Genomic DNA, 18,981 nt, shown 5'->3' with positions numbered 1-18,981 from the left:
CTGGGGGTCGAGGTCTCGGGGCTGGGCATGGGGTTGTTGGACCGGGGATCACTGTCCCAGCTCCCAAACCTGCTGCTTTTCTTTCCTGGCCAGCCCTGACCTATTCTAAAATCACAATCCCCATGACAGCCTTAATTGCAGGTCTCATGGGGATGGTGGCAGCTCTGAATCCCGTTCACCCCTTGACTCTTGGATCCTAAACCCAGGTGCACCCCCAGTTACCGATTTCACCAACTCCTGCCCCAAAAGGGTCCGCAGACCCCAGCTGGGCGGCTGCCACCACGCCAGCACGGAGCAGGGCTGGACGTGCCAGCTGGCCCTGGAGCTGTGGGTCCCGCTGAGCCCCTTCCCTGGATGCTAATTACAGTTTTTGCACATCGTGCTCAAGTTGGCTGCAGTGTCATTAGCCTCCTGCCGGCATTAATCAAGAGGACAGTGTTAATTCATAGCTAAGGACATCTCCCAGCTGAGCTGCGAGTCTATCAGTCCCTGCAGGAGTGGGATAGACCAGGGTCAGCAGGAAGCATCCAAGGACCCACAATTTAATATATTGGACCTTCCCATCACCACAGGGGACTGCAGCCAACACAGCAGGGTGAGATTCCCTCCCCTGGATGAACAAAATGTATGGCACTGCAAAAAAATAGGAGAGCTGAAAGGATGCATCTTCGCCCACTCTGCGAGATGCTGGGGTATGCCTGTAGTATTTAGGCAATATCAGAGGAATTGGGGCAATATTGAGCTGCATTTCTTTGCCATGTTGCAGAAAGGGAAAGAAAAATCTGGATAAGAAGCTCATGCGCACTGAGCGGTTCTGCTGCTGAAGTTTTATGATGAATATTTCTGCCCTGTTTCTGTTTTGTATATATGCATTTTTAATGCCCTCTGTTTGATCTGTTTACTGCCTGCTTCGATAGGCGACATGGGAATAGAAATCACCAATATTCCCTGGGGAGGCTCGCTCAATGCCTGATGGGTTACAGGGTCCAGTGGGCAAAACTCGGGAGATTTTTCCCTTCTCTTCCCGATCCTCATCCCAAACCCTGCCGGGATGGGGGGAACCAGCAGAGGGAGGGGATGGAGCAGCAACACGCTGCTTGTCCAGGGGTGTCTGGATGGATGGTGGGGTGCGGGGGGCAGAGCACTGGGAGCCAGCTGGGGTGCAGGAGCCAACCCCCTCCCCACTGCTCCATCCCCCCAAACCAGCCCCCGGGACAGCGTGGGTCTGCGGGGGGCTCGCGGGGTGCAGCAAGTGATGGGGGAACCGGCCTCCGCCGGGCAAGATGCAGACAGCTCCCACGCAGAGCTCCATCTCAGAGCTGGCATTAATAATTCCTCTTTCAAATCAGTATAACAGAGCGTTTGCCAGATCTTATCTGACAGAGAACACGGCGGGCTGACACGAACCTGGGGGAGAGGCTGGCAGCGGCTCGGTGCACAGATTAACAAAGCAGGCGACGGGGAGCGGACACAGGCCCCCACTGCAGGGCTCATGCCGCATGCAGGCGCAGGGGAAACAATGCTCTTTCAGCTGCTTTTTTTTTGCACAGATACTTTTTTTTTTTTTCCCCTTAAAGAGCCATTTGGCCTCTTCAGGGACAAATTAAAGGGGGAAACCCACAGAGAGCATCTTTGGAAGATCTCCCATATGAGAGGCTCGGAGCACCACGCTCCCATCTCAGTCGCTGGCTCCTGGCCATACAGCCCCAGCCGTGCATCCCCATGCCCCTCCACTCCCAGCTACTTTCCTGCAGTCCCAAATTCAATGCTGGGGATCAGGAATATACACTAGGAAGCGACTGCTTGCTGAAAAGTCCTGGGATCCTTCCCGCTCCATGTGACGAGCTTGAGCATATAGCGGGGGTATTTGTATGTAAAACAGGTTTTTTATTAAATAGGCAAACAGCTACAAGGACAAACTCAAATATTAGGTTTCCCAAGCTGTCATTATAATGATGATTTAACCCAAGGTTATGTACCAAGTCATCACTTTTTTTTTGGAAAGCTGTTTGCAGTAATAATAGATGGGCTTGCAAAATCCAGCCACAAAAATTAGTGAGGAGCATCCCCACTCCAGCATGGCCTGGGAGCATCACATTGCCAGACCGAGGGGCAACAGTATGGCGCTGGGTCCTGGGGGGGACACAGGCTGCCCAGCTCCCCCCCTGTCCCATGCATGTTGACCCACTCTGTCCACAAACCCGTCCTGGGGTCCTGTCCCAGCAGCACCAGCTGCTTCTTGCCCCACTTCTTCAGCTGCCCCAAACCCCGAGCCCAAACAGCATCAGTGGCTGCTGGCTCCGGGGTGCACCCCGTTCCCCCTGTCCCCCAAACAGATCCTGGGTTCCTGCTCTGCCTCTGCTAGTTCTGCCTGTCCCCCTCACCTCTCCGAGCAGCTGTCTGTCTGTCTGCCCTATCTGTCCTATCTGACTGCTAACAGGAACCCTGCGATCTTTCAGCAGGTAATTAAATACTGTGTAGCAAGAGCAAGGGGAGCCTCCTCCCACAGCCAAAGCCTTCTTCCCCTGCAGCCTCCTCGGTCACAGCATCTTCCAAGGCTATGGACTGTGCACAGGTTTTGTGGGGAAAAAAAACTTGTGGATGGTCCCTGCAGGCAGCTCAGCACAGGGAGAAGCCCCAGGCTTGGCCATGGCACATGGTGCAGCCCAGGGACAGGGCATTGCTCCCCGGGCAAGCAGCCGGTGCTGCTCAGCCTGCCGGTTCCCAGCCCCGAGGAGATGCAAAGACACCTGCATCTGGGTGCTGAGTGCCCAGGACCCTGTGTTATTGAGAGCAGCACCCAACAGGTGGCAGTCACCAATCTGCCATTAATTTCCCTTATAATCCCCATCTCTCTGCTGTGTTCCCCTTCTGGGTTCAGGCTGGACACGCTTTATTTTCAGGATAAATCCCCCACCCCTCTGCACCCCACTTTTAGCAGACCGGATCTGCAGTATCTCCTGCAACCCTAGCAAGGATGGGCACCTCCCTGCCCCAGTGTGGGGGACAAATATGCCCCAGCACACACCATCCGACAGCACCAAAACTGCAGCCAAACGCACCAGATCCATCAGCATCCCTATCCCAGGGGAGATGCAGGCAGTGCCAGGGGCTGGCAGCGCTGGGCAGGGATGCTGCAGGCAGCACCTCATCCTTCTGCTCCCATGTAATGGGAGAGGAGCATGCTGACAGCACCATGGGGTGCAGGTGCTCCCCTCTCTCCCCACCATGCCACTCTAACGAGGTTATGCAGATCAAGGTAGATCAGCCAGACAGTGCGGGGGGCAGAGGGGATGCCTGATAATCTGTCTGAAATCCAGCTCCCACCGTAGCGTCCGCTATTATCTGCAGCGTTCCCACAGCTCAGGGCTGCAGCTCAATTACTGGGGCTTTGTGATTTGGTTTATATCTGTGTCTAGCATGATCTGCTGCTGACAGGAGCCTGTAAATAGCTCTGTGCCTTTTCCTGGGAGCTGCCTCTGCACTTTTTTTTCTGTTTTTTGTCTTTTAAAAAAAAGCCATAAATAAATATCTCAGCCTTTGCGGGCACCTGTGAGCAGACTCTCAATTGCCAGTGTGCCAGCTCCTGCACAAAACTGCCCTGGGCATCGCATGGGCTGGGAGCCCCAGGGACCCTCTGAAATGTCCCTGGTGCCAGTGGGGACTGCCTGAACCCAGCTCCAGGGATCAGCTCTGCTCCGGCTCCCGGCACAGGTGGAGGACTCGGTTGTTCCTTGCTTTCCTAGGAGTGAGAGGCTATGGGTGACACGGAGAAACCAACACATAAATAAGCGTGACACTGGTGTCATAGTCAAGAAGCCCAAACGGTGAAGGAACTCCCAAATTAACTGTGCATGAAATTGGATAGAGATGGTAGCTTGGCTCATCCTTCACTGCAGAGATTTGTGTGCGTTGGCAGAGTCTCCCACCAGTGATGGGCTTGCTGCCTGGTCGGGAAGAGACAAAATCTTCCCATAGGACCGACTGATCACACCAGGGAGCAGCCATCAATGGAGCCAGTCCTCGGGTCCACCTGGATCCAGGAGGGGACAGCAGGTCCTCCCCCAGCACTGCAGTGCCCAGCCCACGGACCTGGTCCCCAGTGCCACCCAGGCACTTTGCAAGGAGCTGCTGGGACTGACGGCCCCAAGCATCAAATCGCTCTGCAAAATATACCACATGAAACGTGCCCATCAAAGTGGGGTTTGTTCAAAAGACACTTCAAATGAATCTTTCCCTCTTTTTTCTCCCAGTTTTCCATGTCAGTGACCCCATGCACGAGTCCAATCCCCACCCTGGCAGGTGGCCCTGGGTCTGGATCACTTAGAAGACATGCGAGACTTCAAGCTTCATTGAGGTTGGGATATTCAAACCCCTCTTATGAAGACAATTCCCTGGGCCTCTCTGGGTACAAAGTGCTCACAACAGTTAAAAACATATTGTGCTAGTACCAATATACTTTAGGACTTTAACATGAGTAGCTATATGCATACATAGGACATAGGAAGAGCATCACCAGTTTTGTCATAGCAGGTATCATCCACGGCGCGTGCCCACTCAGCCACCCATCTTGGGAGCCTGGCAGTGGAGGTGCCTTCCCAGACACATCCTTCACCCAATCTCCCCATAACGATGTCTCTGGAAATGGCAGGAATGGCCTTGTCAGGCCAGGCAATGCATAGATTAGACAGGAATGCCCTGAAATATTTTCTTAAATAGTTCAATGCAATCATCTTTGCAACCGCAAAGAAAGATTAAGGGCGGTTGTATGTTCTCCACGTGCACAGAGCCGTGTTCTCCAACACCTGCCAGCCCCCAGGCAGCAAGACAAGTCAAAGAATACGCTATAGGATAGTGTTGGACTATGCTCGTCCCACACCAGGGGCCACTGCAAGGGTGGCCACCATCATAGTGATGGGCATGGGCAACACCGGAGGACTGTGGCCCTCCCGCAGGCATTCAGGTTGAGTTTAGAGGACTGTCATCTCCTTCTCAGTCATTGAAGACATCTTGGAGAAGCTCCTGTGAACGATGCTGGAGTGGCCTGTCTCCTCACTGAGGGCGTTCACCAGTCTGGAAAGGATGGTGACCTTAAACTTCTTAAAATCCTGGCCCATGAAGACATAGAGGACAGGGTTCATGCAGCTGTTGGAGGCAGCAAGTGCAGTGGTTATGGGGATGCTGATCTCAAACACGGAGCGTGGGATCATGTCGGGCTCTGTTTCTAGGAGGTTCAGCAGGTGGTAGGGACTCCAGCAAAGGAAGAAGGTAACTATAATGGTGATGATGATCTTGAAAGGCTTTTTGGACTTGGCAAGGCGGTTTCGACGCAAGTTGAAGACAATGGCAATGTAGCAGAAAGTGATGATGGTTATGGGAAGGATGTATCCAGCGAGGAACCTGGTGATGTTCACCGTTCGGTGCCTCATTAATGCCAGGGCTTGGTAAGACTTATTCCTGGAGAGGGAGAAGTTGCTAAAACAAATCACGGAGTTGCGGGCTTGTGCTGTGTCTCGGAAGACAAGAGATGGGCAGCTCATAATGATGCCAACGGTCCAGATAATGAAGCAAACTAAATATGCTAGGTTGGTCGACCGATGGTTTTGAGACCAGACAGGAAAAACCACTGACACATAGCGATCGAAGCTGATGGTGGTGAGCAGAAGGACACTGGTGTACATGTTGAGGATGAGGAGGAAGGAGTTCAACTTGCACATGACTGTCCCAAAGATCCAGTTGTACCGCATAGCCGTGTAAGCAATGTTTATGGGCAGGAAGATGTTGAAGAGGAAGTCGGCGACAGCCAGGTTGAGGAACCAGATGGCATTGACTGACTTCTTCATCTTCAGAGTTATGATTGCGATGACAAGGCCATTCCCCAGGATGCCCAACACACAGGACACGCTGTAGATGACAACAGAGAGGATCCTCGCAATGTCTTTCGGGTCGTAGGACGGGTCTGTCCACACGCTGCTGGTCTCCTCATAGGTGTAATCTGGGTAGTCGCTGTAGTTATCAACATCATCCAAGTAATTGGACAAATTGGAAAGCGCCATTGTCTGTAAACAAACTACAGCCTGGTCAGTCCCGGGCTCTCTGGCCGGTGATGTTTCTCTGTGTGTTTCTGCTGAGCAAACACATGGTGTTAATCACAGCAAGCACAGCCTGCCGGAGGGATGCCAGCCCTGCAACATGCATGGGCATGAGGGGCCATGGAGAGAGGGGACGGAGCACACAGGTACGGGGGATCCCATGGGGACACCGCCGCTGGCCCCAGAGGAAGATGCTCCTGTGGTTCCTCCCTGGATTTTCACCCCCCGACCAAGAGAGATCAGCTCCCTGAGCCACAGGACGTGATTCAGTCCCTCATCTCCACCAGGATGTGGCTGTAGCCTCATCCTGCAAAAAATGTCTTTTACACGCCTACTTCCAGGGGAAAAACTAGGATGATGCTTATTAACAGCTCATTAACAGCTTTGAGACCTTCCAATCTGCAAAATATTATGGCTCTTCTCTTTTTTATTCCTGAGCACCCAGCAAATTGGACTAAAAATCCAGCATGCAGCTCACCACATACCCCACCGATGCCAGGCACCTGGCCTGGTGAAAGTGGCATTACACCGTCTCACCTCTCCTCTCCGGCGCGGCGGCCGTGCTCCCGGCGCAGCTGGATGCCCGGCAGGATGGGGGGAGAGGTGGCGGTTCAGCGTCCCACGGCACAAAGGCAGGTCCCTCCACGCAGGTCTAGGGACGGAGCTATAATATTAAAGCTGAGATCAAACAAAGGCCTTTCACCCTCGGATGTGGGGTTAAGGGAGGAAACAGAGACTCAGCCGCTGCTGTGATTTAACCCTGTGCAGCCTCCCTGGCAGGCTGGTGCTGCCCCACGCCTTGAGGGGGCTGTGCTGGCCTGGGGACACCCCCGCCACAAATCTGGTGAAGTTGGGGTCCTGTCACGATCCCAGCAGTTTTTGGGATAACCCAGTCCAGAAATCCTGTAATGTACACTCGGTACAAGCACCTGCCGCGAGCCAGCATCAGTAGGTAGATGCAAAGAACCCTACAATCAAGCCCACGGCAATGTTGTTATAAACAATTAAAGCCATAAATATGCGTGAGGTGCCTGGACTCTCATACAGTTATTTCTCTGATTAAATCAGTGCCCTGCGTGTTTTAAAATGTTCATTGTGATAACTAACAGCGTCATTTCCTATAATCAGAAGCTGGTCTCCACCAGCCACTTAAAGCCCTGTGTTAAATGGGTTCAACCACTGCCCATGAACAGTCACAGTGGGTTAAAGGCAAGAGCCACCCAAGCCAATTAGCAAAGTGTGAGCACGTTGGAGCGAGCCGTGGCAAGAGGGGCGAGATCTATGTGAACCCCGGCATGGGACATCGCACCCAACCTTGTCCCTGCGGGAAGGATGTAGTTCTGCCCATCCAGGCTGGACTCTCCTGTCTTCAGGCGTTTCAGCTCCAAGGTCCCCCTGCTTTGAAATCCCCATAGTGTTTGTGTTGAAACCTATTGTTTGTCCCTGGGCTTTTCCTCTGGTTCCTTCCTGCAATTGCTGCTGCTCCCATTGCTGCAAAGTCCCCGGCCGGGGGCTTAAATCACAGCCCCATCGCCTCCCCCCTTGCCGAGCTCCAGGAGATGATAAGCAGCCAGAATAAATAAGGTTTTAGCGCAAAGCTTGTGAATTAGTTTGAGCTGGAAGGAGGCCTTGCCCCGGCAAAACCTTGATCGTCAAAAGCATGAATTAAAGTTGATGATCCGGTGGCAGTAACAGTATCAGCAGAACTTGCTCTTATAGCGCTGACTGTTAATGTTCCTGGGTAATGAGCCATCCTGACCGCTGCCTTTACGGACCAGCAGTTTTCATGTCATCACCTTTCCAAAGGCAAAGCCGCAGAAAGGTGGAGGAGCCCAGAGCCCCATGTCCATCCCACCCTACCCCACTGCATCCCATCCCACCACATCCCATCCCATCCCACCCCACTACCCTTGGCCAGGGAGCCCCAAAGCTCCTGGAACTTGCTCTGCCACTGAGGAGAAACCCCCAAGAAATGCCACCCACCTGCCATTTCCACCCTGGTGTGACCCATGGGGTGAGTGAGGGACCCCCAGGGATGGACCACTGCCCCTCATCACCACGAGGTCAGCCAGACCCTGGGTTCATTACAGCACCCAGGGCGGGCAGGAGGGATTCCTGCAGCTTTACAGGCTCCTTTCCAATTGTGCCCACTTCTATATTTTTAATGTAAAATCTCCTCTTTATTATTATTTTTTAATCACTGAGCCCAGTGAGTGCAATGACATTCAGCTTGACATTTCAAAGCTGTATTTAATGGATTATTTATTTGAATTGTCTGTTTATTTTGCTGTCATCCTCCCTTCACTTTCTTTTTTTTTTTTTTGGTTTTAACATTTGCCCTTCTCAAGACAGACAGACAAGGCAGGTGATGTAAAAGAACCCCCCCAGACCTCTGCCAGGTTGGGCAGCGGGGTGGCCCCGGTCCTCGCTTGGAATGAGGGGGTGAGGATGGCTGGAGAGCAACGGGAGCAGCAGGGTTCTATTTCCCCATGGGGTTTGGCAGATGATGGGTTTGTTTCCAGGGCCCATGCGGAGCTATCACAAACCCCAAGGCAGCAGACAGGCAGCTGCTGAACCTGCCGTGAACCTCCCAGGATGGCTCTGGGCACCAGGGGTGAGATGGGCACCAGGAGCTGGAGCCCAGATCCACTGGAAAATCATCCAGCAAATTCCCACCTGCATCCCCAAAACCCTCCCAAAAACAGAGACTCTGAGGGGTGGCTGTGTGAAACCTCCCCATTTCTCACTGCAAAAAACCCCAAAGTTTTGGGGGAAAAAAAAAAGCGCCACATAATAATCATAACCGTGTTTCAATGTTCCTCTCTGGGTTGAAAATACCTGGCTCGAGCCAAAACCACTTTGCGCTCCATTCGGTCTATTCATCTCTGTCCTCCTACCTCAACAAAAATGAGCACAAGATCTACCCAAAATAACCTTTTAGTGCAGCCAGCCACCGACAGCCCCGTCATTCCTGCAGCTGTATTTGTCTTGGTACCCGGGGAAGGCTGAGTCTGGCCCGTGGGCGCTGGGGTGGGATTCCCAACGGGCGGCTCGCACATCGGCAGCATCCCAGTGCTCACTGGGGGAGGATGAGGTCAGGGATGTTGTTCTTGGGAAGGCAACAGGAAACAGAGAGAACAGCAGAAAATGTTCAAATCCAGCTTTTCTGGGCGAAAGCTCTTCTGTGGCCAGCCCAGACAGGCGGGGGTCGGATGTGACCGGGGCTATGGGGAAATGGGGGGAGTTTGGCCGGATCTGCACGCCGGGGATGCAGCCATGCCCAAGGAGGGCAGGGGATGCTCAGCCACCCCAGCAGCGGGTGCCACCCGGGCACGGGTGCTGCCCAAGCTCTCAGCTGCCTGTATCAGGCGTTTATAGAGACAGGCAGGCTGCCAGCACTGCCTTTTGCCTCCCCCTGATGCCTGTGGGCAATGCTTTTACTAGAGGTACTGATACAGGTGGTGGTGGGGGAATGAAATAAAATCAAATAAAATAAGCAGACCAGCTTTTAAGCACACAAGATCCTGCCTGAGCTGTCGAAGTGCATTGTGCTTTTACCCGCATGATGCTATGAAACCGGGCTGGGACCAACGTGTGCCTCTGCAGGGGTTCCCACAAGCACTCCCCCAGCACTGGGGAAACTGGAGGTGCCCTTGGGTTAGTGCTTGTCCCGCCACAGCACCCGCGGGGTGCTAAGGGTGCAAGGGACACCCAGGGGCAGGACAGAGAAACTCCCCTGGGAAGCAGGCGGATGACCAGGGTGGTCTCTGCTCACCACTGCCAGCTCCTGTGCTCTGTGCCCCTGCCTGCACCGCTGCCTGCACAGCTGCTGCCGCCCCCAGGCAGCTGCTCTTCCTTTTTTGCATTTGAGCATTTCCCCTCCTTCCCAGCAGTGGTTTCCGAGGTCCCATGCGCACCCCAAACTCAAACCCGCTTCCTCCGGCGTGCGTGGGAGGCAGGCAGCCCCGGCAGAGCCCTGCTCCGTGAGAGATGGCAATTGCAGGCAGATGTTTTGGGGGAAACACATGGCTGTTCATCTGAAGAGCTTTGAGAAGGGCACGGGGCGAAGCAGCATCTTGATGTCCCCCTTGACCTGTTGGCACTGGTCCCCTCTGAGCCCTGTCACAGCCTTGGATTTCCCCCCCAGCCCCATGGCAGACGCTGGTCCTAGTCCCATGGGGGCTTATTGCTCCGGTTGAGCTCGAGTCCCACCCTGGACTGGGTGGATCCTGAGGATACTCAGGCTGGATCCTGAGCACAGCGAGCTCTTGTTGCTGTCAGTGGGAGCATGCCCTAGGGAATACGGATGCATGCCCCATCCTAAGCTGGCACCTGAGGCCACCCCATCCATCCCTCTGGCACCCACATTTTTCCAACCTGGGGTTAAGTGGGAGGGACGTCCCTGCTGGGATGCAGTGTCCAGTCCCACGTGGGGGATTGCCAGCGCTTGGCGGGGGGGGGGGTAAGAAAAAAAAAGGCATGGGAAAGCAGCTCTGCGTACCAATTTCCCCTTATTTTAGCCAGCAATTGCCATGGCAACAGCTGCTGCAGGGAGAGATGCTGCACAGCATCCTGGTCCCCACAAGAGTGCCCAGGGATGGAGCCTCAGGGTAAATCGGCCACCAGCCACATGCCCATCAAAAGGGAGCTTAGACCACGCCACTGCAAAACCCTGAGCCCTGGCCTGCCCAAAAGCTGCTCCTTGGCCACGGTCCCAGCCCTGCTACCCGTCCCTGAACACTCTGTCCAGCTCCAGCTGGCTGAGAAGGGGACTGGGAAGGGGACAGGGATGCAGGATGCCACAGGAGAGGCAGCAGCATGCTGAGCATCCACAACACCCTGACGCCGAGCACACGGGCTCCTGCCAGCGAGGATTCAGGCTGGCAGCTCCCCCAACGCTCCTCCAAGTCACCAGCAGCAGCAGACCCCCAAGGCAATGCCAGTCCCCACAGGGGAAACTGAGGCACCGAGCTCTGCCCCAAGGCTGCCTGCAGGACGGACAGGAAGCCTGAGCCCTACCTGCATCCATGGCACTCGGACGCATCCCTGCTTCACCGCCGCAGAGCCTCCTTGCTCCATCGGGACCCCCATTCCTGGCAGCCTTCGGCACCCCTGGCTGCTCCCCGCATAGCGGCTAAGGCTTTGTCCCCCGCCCATGTGAATGGGAAAAAAAAGGAATAGCTGGAAAAGGCAGCCTTAAAAAAGCTGGCTATGCCCAGGGTGGGACAGAATAACAGCATGAGTCAGTGTTTATCTGGGCAGAGCTGGCCAGGCTGCGCAGGACAGGACGGGTCGGGATAGGATGGGTCTCCATGAGCTGCCCCCAGCCATGGTGCGGGGTCACCCCGATGGCGAGCATGCCCCAATCCAGCCAGAAACTGGTGCTTAACCTCAAAATGCAGGTCATGCAAGGGTCTTCCCAGGGTGAAACTCCAGCAGGAGCCGGGCAAAGGAACCTGTCCTTCCCTGGCACAAAGTGCCCGGGTTGCCCAGAACCACCCCGTTAGTAAGAGCCCGGCCCTTTGCTCCCCGTCCTTTCTGTTCTTGTGAATGGTTGAGTATTAAAGGGGAAAATCTTGGGCGTTTGTACCTACACAGGCAAAGATTTTCTTTAAAAAGGACAGTTTGTGTTTCTGTGCTGCTTAAGATGACTCGAGCTGCTTCCAAGATAATAAAAGTTCTTTCATCTCCTCTTCTCTCTTTTTTTTTTTATATATAGTTTGCTATTAATCCTAGGCTCTCCTGGCACTTTGCAGGCAATAAAAAGGCCAATAAAACTCCCTTTTTGTGAGCATCCTCCCCGCTGCATCGCACCAGCCCAGGCAGGTAGGGTAGGGCATGAAACGCAGCAATCCCAGGGGATTTTCAAACCATTTAGGGCTCCAGAACCTGCCTCAGCCCAGCGAGGATGTCCCTAACTATGGCCCGGGCTTTAGCACAGCAGCTTGGGGACAAAGCCAGCACACATCTTGGGGACACTGTGTAGAGGCAAAAGGCAGCAGCTCGCATACCACCTGCGGGGCTGCTCTGGCTGCTCTCAACTGCTCAGGATTTTGAGGGTACGAAGAGGAAGGAAACCAAGAAAAAGGAAATAGGTCTGTCCCTCCTGCTGCCGGAGGGACGGATGTGACCGTGCCAGGGATGGGGGACGGTTGGGTCCGGCAGAGCTCAACCCCCACCAAGTGAGAAAGTCACCCCGGATCTACAAGAGCATCCTCCAGCCTCCGGCTTGCAGCTGCGTGCCACGCTCCCAGCTGCATGCTGATCAGTACAGCAAAGAAAAGCCCCCTGTTCTCCTTGTCCTCACCGAGGTGACACTGCCGTGCTATAAGGACATTCCCCCTTCCCACCCCCCCAAATTCACACCCAGTTCCTTTCCTTTCCCTGCAGCTTTCCCACATTGCAAAGCCACTGCAGGCGCTCCCATCACCGCAGGCTGCAAACCCCATCTCCAAAAGAGCTGGGGAATTTATGGAAAATTAGAAAAAATAGGGGTTTGGGCATAGGACGGCAGGTGGCGGTGACCTCTGGGGTCCCAACACGCAGCACGTGTTGGGACCCCAGAGGTCACCGCCGCCCGCCATCCTATGCCGTGCCAAAACCCAAACCTACTTTATAATAACAGGGGAGCAAAAAACCTCAACTGGTTGCAAATCCCTTGAGCAAAGCAATGATTTCCAGCCAGCTGCAGCCAAATCCTCCCTCCCAAATATATATAAAAATAAACTCATATGTATATAAACGCAGAGGTATTTACCTGAGCTTGATAAATCCCCAGGGGTTTTGAGCACACGGAGGCTGGATTACACATCTCTGCTTCTTCTATAACCTCCTTAGGGCTGGCATGCAAATGACCCTGGGGTTATGTCGTTTTGGCATCTGAGCGGAGGATGCCGTGGATATTGCTGAGCTTTCTCCCCCCAAGAAGGACACCCACGTATTGCCGATGGAAGGACGAGAAAAAAAAACCAAAACTGCAGCCGGTGGCATAAACCAGCTGCCGGGCTCAGCGCGGGGACGTGCAGTGCCTGGGAAGGGGGAAGCGATCTCGGCAGCAGGATGTGGGGGACTTTGGGTAGAGGCGCTTTCTTGCACGGTTCAGCTGGACACAGAGAGGGAACGGGGCAGCCGGCTGCCCTCAGTGCTGTGCCCCATCCACCACGGCCCCTGAGCTGCCCGCAGCCGGCTCATGAGTCCCGCAGGACCCCTCGGGTAGGCTTTGGTCATCCCTCGCTGGTGCAAAAAAATCCATGGTCTTGTGGCTCCTGGCGATGGGTGAGCATAGCCAAAGAGTCCCCTGTGATCTGGGATGGGGCACCTCACCCCAGGCTGGCCCACAGGACCCCCACGTCCCTGCCCCACCACCTGGGATGCTCCTGGCCTCGCACACGCAGGAGAAGGGTAACCCAAAGCCGTCCCTGGGGTCCGTGGCAGAAGGGAAGCATGTCCCCCCCTTACCATGCTGTCCCCTCCGGCACGCTCACCCAGTCCTGCCTGTTCCCAGCTGTTTGTTCAGCTGCGACCCCCATGCCGAGGTGGATCTGGATCCGGCAGCGAGTTCCCGGCGATGAATCGGCCCGTCCCGGTTTGCACCGGGACCCCAAGCAGAGGGGCAGCAGCCAAGTGCCAGCCTGGCTTCAGCCCTGTGCCTGCAAGTAGGTGGCAATTGCCCGCGGCATGCACGGTGCATCCGGCGATCCAGCACGGGCTGAGCCTGGACAGCCGCAAACCTCTGCCCCAAGCCAGGGAAGCCCATCCAGAGGGAGACACACACAAAAAAATACATGCACATGCAGTGGCTGGACCAAAATCTGGCACTGCGCACCTGTGCCGGGAGCATCACGTTCAATGGGAGCCAGCAGCAAGCCTGGGGCAGAGCCCTCACCTGCTCACCATCACCAATATCGGTGTGTTTTCTGGCTCTCAACTTCAGCCGTGCACAAGGAAGAATTTCCTCAGAGCTGGCGGCACCGCAACTGGAAAACTGCCACCCAACTGTGACCCAGGGGACAGCGGGTGATGCCCAGTGAGGAGCGATGCCTCTGGGGAGCTTGTGCCCACCACCATAGCCCTTGCAGGTGGGGACATTAACCCCCATCGCATGTGGCCAAGCTCCTGCAGGAGCTGAAAAAGAGGAATTGGAGCCCAGACCAATGTCCGCCTTTGCACAACGCCATGTTGCAACATCGCCCGCAGCTGAATCAGGAGGAAACTTGATGCACCCGGATCAGCAGGTCCAGCCCGGAGAAAGGAGAAGAGACGCAAAAAGTCCAGACATCTGCACCGAGCGGGGGTGTGCCAACCCAGGCGGCTCGTGACCAACACGCTAGTGTCCCACTTCCAGGGGCTTGCGGGACCCCTGGGACGGGGCAGCAGCTCCACAGGGTGCTGGGTGCCAGCAGCGCTGCAGAGTATGCCATGCTTGTGGCATTTGTGGCGTGCGGCAGGTCCCCAGTGGGATGCAAACCCTTTGCACCCCAATGTTCCCGGGCGAAGCAGTCCCCTCACAGCAGCGGTAAATGCAGTTCACTCCCCAAAGCAATAAAAACCATGAGAAACATGGTGCTGGCTGGAGCGCGTTGCATGGGCCGGCTCTGCCCCATCACTCTGCCGGCAGGACCCATCCTGCCCTCTCCCACAGTAACACACCCCAGTGCCCCCAGTATCCCTCTCTCGAGCCTTCCAGTGACCTTTCCAAATACCTCATGCGGTGCCACGCTCTCCCACTGCTCCATGCCGGGAAGGACGATGTTGGGGTACCAGGGCCCGGTGAGGAAGAGGAGCTGCTCAGCCCAACCCCAATGCCGAAGGCTCACCGGACACGAGCGGGCTCTCATCCCCGTGCGGACCCCGGTGCAGCGGGGCCAGGCGCAGGCACAGTGCCGATCCCCGCTGGTTTTAAGGGCGAGGGGAGGGGGAAGGAGTCGCGGCAGCATCCATCGCCGGGGTTTCTTGGCAGCACGATGTTCTGCGAGCAACAGCTGGGAGAGGGTGTGACGCCGGGAGCTGGGAACGCTGGCCCAGATCCTGCCGCGACCCAGCACGAGGAAGCAACAAGCTGCTTCCCAAGGGCCCTCCTTTCCTGTCCCGTCCCCCCCCAGCTGGGAGCACACCGCCCTAACGAGAGCTAACGAAGGCTCCGGAGTGATGCCGGCCCCAGCTGGGGAGCCCAAAGGGAGGCAGGTGGCTGCCAGCCACCCCACCGCACTGTCCCCACCCTGGGTCACCCGCTGTCCTCTACTGCTCCCCCCCCCCAAACCGCCCCCAACTCCTTCCAAGACGTTGAGTCACTTCCCTTCGTCAAATCTGGCTCCCAAATGCCGTCGCTGCTGCTCAGGGGCTGGTTTCCCTGATGGCTTTCATTACCATCAGGATGCAGCAGCTGCTTCCAGGCAGCACCCCCAGCCCCAGCTCCCCAGCCCACGGCAGGGCTCTGCGGTAGCAGCTCCATCAACACCCCCCAGCCCCATTAACGCATGCAAAAAAAGTCTTTTTGGGGGGTGCCGGGGGGGTTGTGAGAGGCACCAGATTCCCCCAGGCAGGAGGGACGGGCAAGGCTGGATGCAGGGATGGGGTTCGGGGGGAGCCTGGCTCCTCAGCCCCAAATGGGGAGGAGACTGGGAGGTTTTCCAAGGCAGCCCCTGGTGTGGGAGTGCTGACCCCCCATCCATGCAGAGCAGGAGGTTCGGATAACCCCACGCTTGATGTGGAACCAAGAAAATCCCTTTCTTCCCCACGTAGCTCCCGTGTTCCTCAGCCCCAGCCACCCCAGGCGCGCTGTTTAACCCAGCCAGGATAAGAACCAGCACAGTGTTTGGGTCCCTGTGGTTTGGGTGCCAAGGCATCGCCTCGGAAGCACAAGGAGGTTTGGGGACGATGCCCCCATTTTACCCTCCTGCCAGCATGACGCAGCCTGGCGAAGGAGCAGGATTTGCCCCATCGGGACACACCAGCGCTGGCTCAAGCGGCACTGGCACTGCCCTGGGTTTGCTACCAGCCAGTTCACCCATCTCCATAGCAGAAAGGATGTTCATACATGAAGGGTAATTAATTAGGGTTAATTAATTATCCTTGGCTGTAAAGACAGCCCGGAAAGCATCCTGCAGACCAAGCCAGCAAGGGGGGGGAAAATAACTGCAAACTAATGTTATCTCCTTCAGTATGCCTGGAGTCAAACAGTGCGACTGCAGACCAGCTCCTGGATGAGGCCCAAAAAGATGCACGGTCCAGGCAGCGCTGGGCGGCATGCAGCCCGTGCATGGGACAGGCAGCGTGGTGGGAGCCGGGGGCTCCCAAAAACCACCACAGGTGGGGCTGAGGATGTTTGGCCACGGATGCTCCTTCACGTGGCCTTGCCAAGGGCTGACCTCAGGGAACAGCGCCACAAGGATGCCGTGCTGCAATGACAGACAGCCTGGCAGCACCGAGGGGTCCCTTAGAGCTGAGGTTCCTCCAGTTTTGCTGACCCCACAGCACTTGGGAGGGAGCTGAGCCATGTGCCTGGGCAGGATCAGTCCATTCCCTTGCCACCGAGTCCTTTCCCAGGCACCTGCCATTTCCACTGGGCAAGGCAGGATGCAGAATCCTACTTGCACACACTTATTCCTGTGCTTAGCAAGACAGAGAAGTTAAAAACACGCTGACTTGGGATAAAATGTCATATCCCGAGTGTTCGTCCTGCGCTGCGGTTTGGGGTTTCCCTCCGAGGCGCTCAGCATCATCTGCTCAGCAAACCACTGCAAACAGCAGTGGACAAACACCCCATTCCCAGGGATGGTGACTGTGCAGAAACACCATGGCATTGCAGGAACAGCCATGGGGAACAGCTCGATGCACGGGCACGGGGCTGGCAGCTCCTGCGGCGATGCTGAGCACCAAAGCCAGCAGAGTCTTTGGCATCCGTCACGTCCCTGGCAAGCACACCGAGTGCCACCCGCACTGAGCAAAGCAATTATAGCTCTAAATTCAGTGGTATCAGGAACTGCTTGATTTAGGCTTATTATAACCCCCCAAACACTTCCTTGCCGAGCCAGGGTGAAAGGACCAAGCCCAGCAGGTCTGACCCAGCCAGTGTGGGTGCTGGCCCTCTTCTCCTCTCCTGTGCGGGTGGTGGGAACCCGCCTGAGTCATCCCGAAGCAGATGTCACACTTAATGTGGAAGAAATTGCATGAAGCTTTTCCCTCTCCAGGGGAGCTTTCTCCGTCATTCAGCAGCACTTTCTCTCGCCCTGGCCAGAGCCACAGAGAAAAACCACACGAAATGGCTGGAAAGGGAGCTGGGTTCAGCTGTGAGGACACAACACGGGGCTCCCACCACATTTCCCAGGCCCAAACCCTCTCCGTTTCAGGGCTGGGTTTATCCCCACAGATAACCGTTGCTCTGCCTTTCCCACGGGCGGGCTGTGGGGAGCTCATCCCTCCTGCTCTTGGCTTCACGACCCACTGCGGTAATGAGCTACGTATCCCATTACTGCCTTGCAATCCAAGTGGAAATGAAAACTCATTGCACAAATAAAAAGCCCACATACAGGATGTCAAATAGACTGCTCGCTTTCCCCATTTCGCTGATTTGATACAATCACGGAAAAAACAGTCCCAACCTTGTGCAGCTTGGGGCTTATAAATAGCAACGTGGCACGGGAACCCAGCAGGACTCCGCACAGCCATGTCTGTGCTGGGACAATGCTGCCGAAACCCACTGCAGTCTCACGGCTGTAAACGGCGCTGCTGGTTGTGGGAGGTACCGTGTCGCACTGCATCCCACCGCTGGGATGGGCAGGACAGGGCCAGCCCGGCCAGGACATCCCTGCACCGGTGGCAGGATGTAAGGCTTGCCCACAGAGCTGCTGTTTCAGCCCCAAACCACCCAGCCCGCAGTACTACTGGCACCTTCCACACCTCCATCTGACTCCAATTTTGCAGCATTTTTTCCCCAGGCTGTGCCTCCCTCTGCAGAGCACTGTCAGGTACTCAAGCCATGCTCAGAAACACGAGTGGCCCATGCAGGAGAGCAATGCACACCCACGGGGCTGGGGTATGGCTCCAGCATTGCCCTTTGTTCCCCCACCCCGGCACCCGGAAAAAACACCCTTTGCAAAGCAGGGCTGATACAACAGGTTGCAAATGTTCCTGGTGCACAGCTCTGCTGCCAGCAGGACCCTGCCCCATTGACACCCCCGTGCATCGGCTGCCACCCACCCGCCTCCATCCCAAAACAGGCTGAGAAGGTGCCGCGGGGGCAGGATGACAGCTCATCCCTGGGGATAGCGGCTGAGCCAGGGGAGTGATGGATGCACCCACGCTGGGCGATTTATGGGCGGTTTCTGATTTGTGCAGGAGCTGTCAAGGGCCACCAACAGCTCCAGGTGCAGGGATGAGGGATTGCTGAGCACTGGAACTTCATTTTATTTTTAAACCCCAGCCCAGGACATCCTTTCCAGCATTATCAATTCACTTGTTTCTTGCCTTCGAGCCCCCCGGCAGGTGACAGGACGTCACCGGGCCGGGGATTTATGAGCAGAGGTAGCTTTTGGCATCAAATCTCAGCTGAGGTCTTGGGGGGTTCCCTTTGAGGCACAGGAAGCACTCGGATCTAGCAGCACTCTGGGATCTGTCTCTCCTCCCCAGGAATCACTTTCGGTCCCCAAGACAGCAAGGAAAGTTTGTGATGAGCAGATGCTGTTGCTCAGCAGGAACCATCAACCAGCCTCACGCCTTTTCCGTGGGAGACCCTGCCTCTGCCCAGACCCACATGGGAGTGGGTGAGAGCAAGAGTTTCCTATATCTTTCCACCAAAGAAAATTATTTGGAGCAGTAAAACCCAAGGGGGAATAACAATTCCCTTTGTAAAGGGAGAGTCGAGGACCAGCGCCAGGCTCCTGCACACAGT

General features: G+C 55.8%; 1 protein-coding gene across 6 annotated transcripts; it reads right to left on the bottom strand.

Annotated features, from left to right (window-relative positions):
• Window positions 1-1,866: 1,866 nt before the first annotated feature.
• Window positions 1,867-15,275, bottom strand: CMKLR1 (chemerin chemokine-like receptor 1). 6 transcript variants are annotated; one of them, XM_030025169.2, is made up of 3 exons: window positions 14,795-15,275; window positions 6,630-6,756; window positions 1,867-6,059 (listed from the first exon to the last, which is right to left on the bottom strand). In XM_030025169.2, exons 1-3 carry the CDS (start codon window positions 14,797-14,799, stop codon window positions 4,971-4,973), a joined length of 1,221 nt encoding a protein of 406 aa, XP_029881029.1. In that variant the 5' UTR covers window positions 14,800-15,275; the 3' UTR covers window positions 1,867-4,970. The 6 variants fall into 6 exon arrangements, with proteins under 6 accessions (XP_029881029.1, XP_029881034.1, XP_029881035.1 ...); XM_030025174.2 differs by lacking the exon at window positions 14,795-15,275 and adding an exon at window positions 12,850-13,295 and having other exon boundaries at window positions 1,867-6,124; XM_030025175.2 differs by lacking the exon at window positions 14,795-15,275 and adding an exon at window positions 12,850-13,292.
• Between the last annotated feature and the right edge of the window lie 3,706 nt (window positions 15,276-18,981).

This window comes from Aquila chrysaetos, chromosome 9, assembly GCF_900496995.4.
Source record: "Aquila chrysaetos chrysaetos chromosome 9, bAquChr1.4, whole genome shotgun sequence".
In the NCBI taxonomy this organism is placed as follows: domain Eukaryota; kingdom Metazoa; phylum Chordata; class Aves; order Accipitriformes; family Accipitridae; genus Aquila; species Aquila chrysaetos.
The sequence above is the reverse complement of the archived record's forward strand: the minus strand, read 5'-3'. Positions and strand labels throughout refer to the sequence as shown.

Excerpts from the sequence above, each read along its gene's own strand:
- CMKLR1 (XM_030025169.2), bottom strand. Across the intron at positions 6,060-6,629 it reads CGCCGCGCCGGAGAGGAGAG|ACAATGGCGCTTTCCAATTT; the intron begins GTGAGACGGTGT and ends GTTTGTTTACAG.